This window comes from Nansenia antarctica (genome assembly GCF_963989245.1).
Source record: "Nansenia antarctica genome assembly, chromosome: 3".
In the NCBI taxonomy this organism is placed as follows: domain Eukaryota; kingdom Metazoa; phylum Chordata; class Actinopteri; order Argentiniformes; family Microstomatidae; genus Nansenia; species Nansenia antarctica.
This window is the reverse complement of record NC_137688.1, coordinates 19,194,309-19,196,808: the sequence shown is the minus strand read 5'-3', so window position 1 is coordinate 19,196,808 and position 2,500 is coordinate 19,194,309. Positions and strand designations below refer to the sequence as shown.

At 46.2% G+C, this 2,500-nt stretch overlaps 1 protein-coding gene across 2 annotated transcripts in view; it reads left to right on the top strand.

The window, feature by feature from the left end:
• Positions 1-2,500, top strand: part of LOC308152496 (serine/threonine-protein phosphatase 2A 55 kDa regulatory subunit B gamma isoform) — a gene marked incomplete at both ends in the record, with an annotated part of 17,550 nt that overhangs the window by 8,881 nt on the left and 6,169 nt on the right. For both annotated transcript variants that reach the window (XM_080525491.1, XM_080525490.1), the window contains one exon: positions 55-167. In XM_080525491.1, coding sequence (XP_080381617.1) covers positions 55-167 — 113 coding nt within the window. The remainder of the gene's footprint in view (positions 1-54; positions 168-2,500) is intronic.

Below are 2,500 nucleotides of genomic sequence, written 5' to 3'. Positions count from 1 at the left end.
TGTCTGTCTGTGTCTGTCTGTCTGTCTGTCTGTCTCTGTCTGTCTGTGTGTCAGATAAGACCATCAAGCTGTGGAAGGTGAGTGAGAGGGACAAGCGTCCAGAGGGCTACAACCTGAAGGATGAGGAGGGCAGGCTGAAAGACCTCTCCACCATCACCTCCCTGCAGGTACCCACCACAACTCATCATCTCTACTCTCTCCATCTCTCCATCTCTCCATCACCTCCCTGCAGGTACCCACCACAACTCATCATCTTTACTCTCTCCATCTCTCCATCTACCATCCATCCATCCATTTACCATCCATCTGTCCATCCACCATCCATCTGTCCATCCACCATCCATCTGTCCATCCACCATCCATCCATCCATCCATCCACCAATCCGCTAGTCCATCTATCTTTCCATCCATCCATCCATCCATCCATCCATCCATCCATCCATCCATCCATCCATCCATCCAACCATCCATCCAACCATCCATCCATCCATCTATCCATCCATTCATCCGTCCATCCATTCGTCCATCTACCATCCATCTGTCCATCCACCATCCATCTGTCCATTGTGACCGTTAAGACTTGTCTGACGTACCTGTACATTTTCTCCTTTTGCAGAAGTATATTAAATACCTTTTTCCTATGCATATTGAAATGAAGCAGGCTGCCTTTCTTTAATTCTATAACACCATCCACCATCCACCATCCATCCATCCATTTACCATCCATCCATCCATCCACCAATCCGCTCGTCCATCCATCTATCCATCCATCCATCGTCATCATTTCATTCTCATCATTTCACTCCTCTGTCCTCAGAGTTCATTAGTTGTGTTCTCCCTAACCTCTATCCCTTAGTGAGGTTAGAGAGGCCGGCTAGCAATCGGAAGGTCGCTGGTTCGATCCCCGCCCTCAGGAGGGAGCTGCATGTGCCCTTGGCAAGCAAGGCACTTAACCCCTAATTGCTCCAGGGGTGCCGACCCCGTGCCTAGAGCGATTTTCTTTTTTGAAAAAAAATCCAACAATTGACTGACAAGTTGATTGCATGGCAAATAAAACGTTCTTCTTCTTCTGTGTTCTCTGTATGTCATACATGTGTCATACGTGCACAGGCCACACGTGCACACTTCTCAGTCTGGACAGCATAAGTAGGTCAGTGGTTCAGATGTGTGTGCATGTGTAAAAGTGGGTCATTGGCACAAAGGTGTGTGTGTGTGTCTGCGTGTGTGTCTCTCTGTGTGTGTGTGTGTGTGTGTGTGTGTGTGTGTGTGTGTGTGTGTGTGTGTGTGTGTGCGTGTGCGTGCGTGTGTGTCTCTGTGTCTGTGTGTGTGTGTGTGTGTGTGTTCGTGTGTGTCTGTGTGTCTGTTTGTGTCTCTCTCTCTCTGTGTGTGTGTGTGTGTGTGTGTGTGTGTGTGTGTGTGTGTGTGTGTGTGTGTAAACAGGCAGTGAAGTGCCAGCTGCAGCTGTTAAAGACAGTGAAATATGTCTTTGGTGAAAACAGAATAGACTGCCTTTGTCTGTGTCCTGATAGAAAAGATAACAGTATGCTATATGTAATTCTCCTACATGCACCCAGGTGCACACCAAAGAAATATTTGAGATGGTATCGTCACTGAGAAAAGCAATTACGGTAGATAGAACCCATATTTTTCTGCCTTAATTTTGACACGCAAAGGCAGTGCAGCATATCATATTAGGACAGTGGATAGCCATGGAAATACAGCTATTCCTAAAAAAATATTGATATATATATACTGTATATTAATATTGAAATTTTTATTTGCCATGCAATCAACTTGTCAGTCAATTGTTGGAATTTGGTATTTTTTGTTCTAGGCACAGGCAACATGTGTTTCTACATGTCTGCTTCAAAATTAATTTGTCCATTACATGGATCCATCCATCCATCCATTCATCCATCCACTCACCCATCCACCCACCCACCCATCCACCCATCCACCTACCCACCCACCCAACCACCCACCCACCCACCCATCCACCCACCCACCCATCCATCCATCCACCCACCCACCCACCCATCCATCCATCCATCCATCCACCCATCCATCCATCCATCCATCCACCCACCCACCCAAACGCCCACCCATCCACCCACCCACCCATCCACCCATCCACCCACCCACCCACCCACCCACCCAGCCACCCACCCAGCCACCCAGCCACCCATCCACCTATCCACCCACCCACCCACCCATCCATGCATCCACCCATCCATCCTATCCAGTTCATGTCTGCTTCTAAATGACCAGTGATATCATGGCTTTATTTGCATTCCATCTATTCTAAGTGGATATGATGCTAATAATAATAATAATAATAATAATAATAATAATAATACATTAGACTTATATAGCGCTTTTCTAGACACTCAAATACGCTTTACAAACTGAAAAGATCGAGTAGTAATAAAAAGAAACAAAAAGAAATGAATAAAATAAAGTATAGGGGCCTAATTAAGGTAGTGCTGGGGACACATGGGAA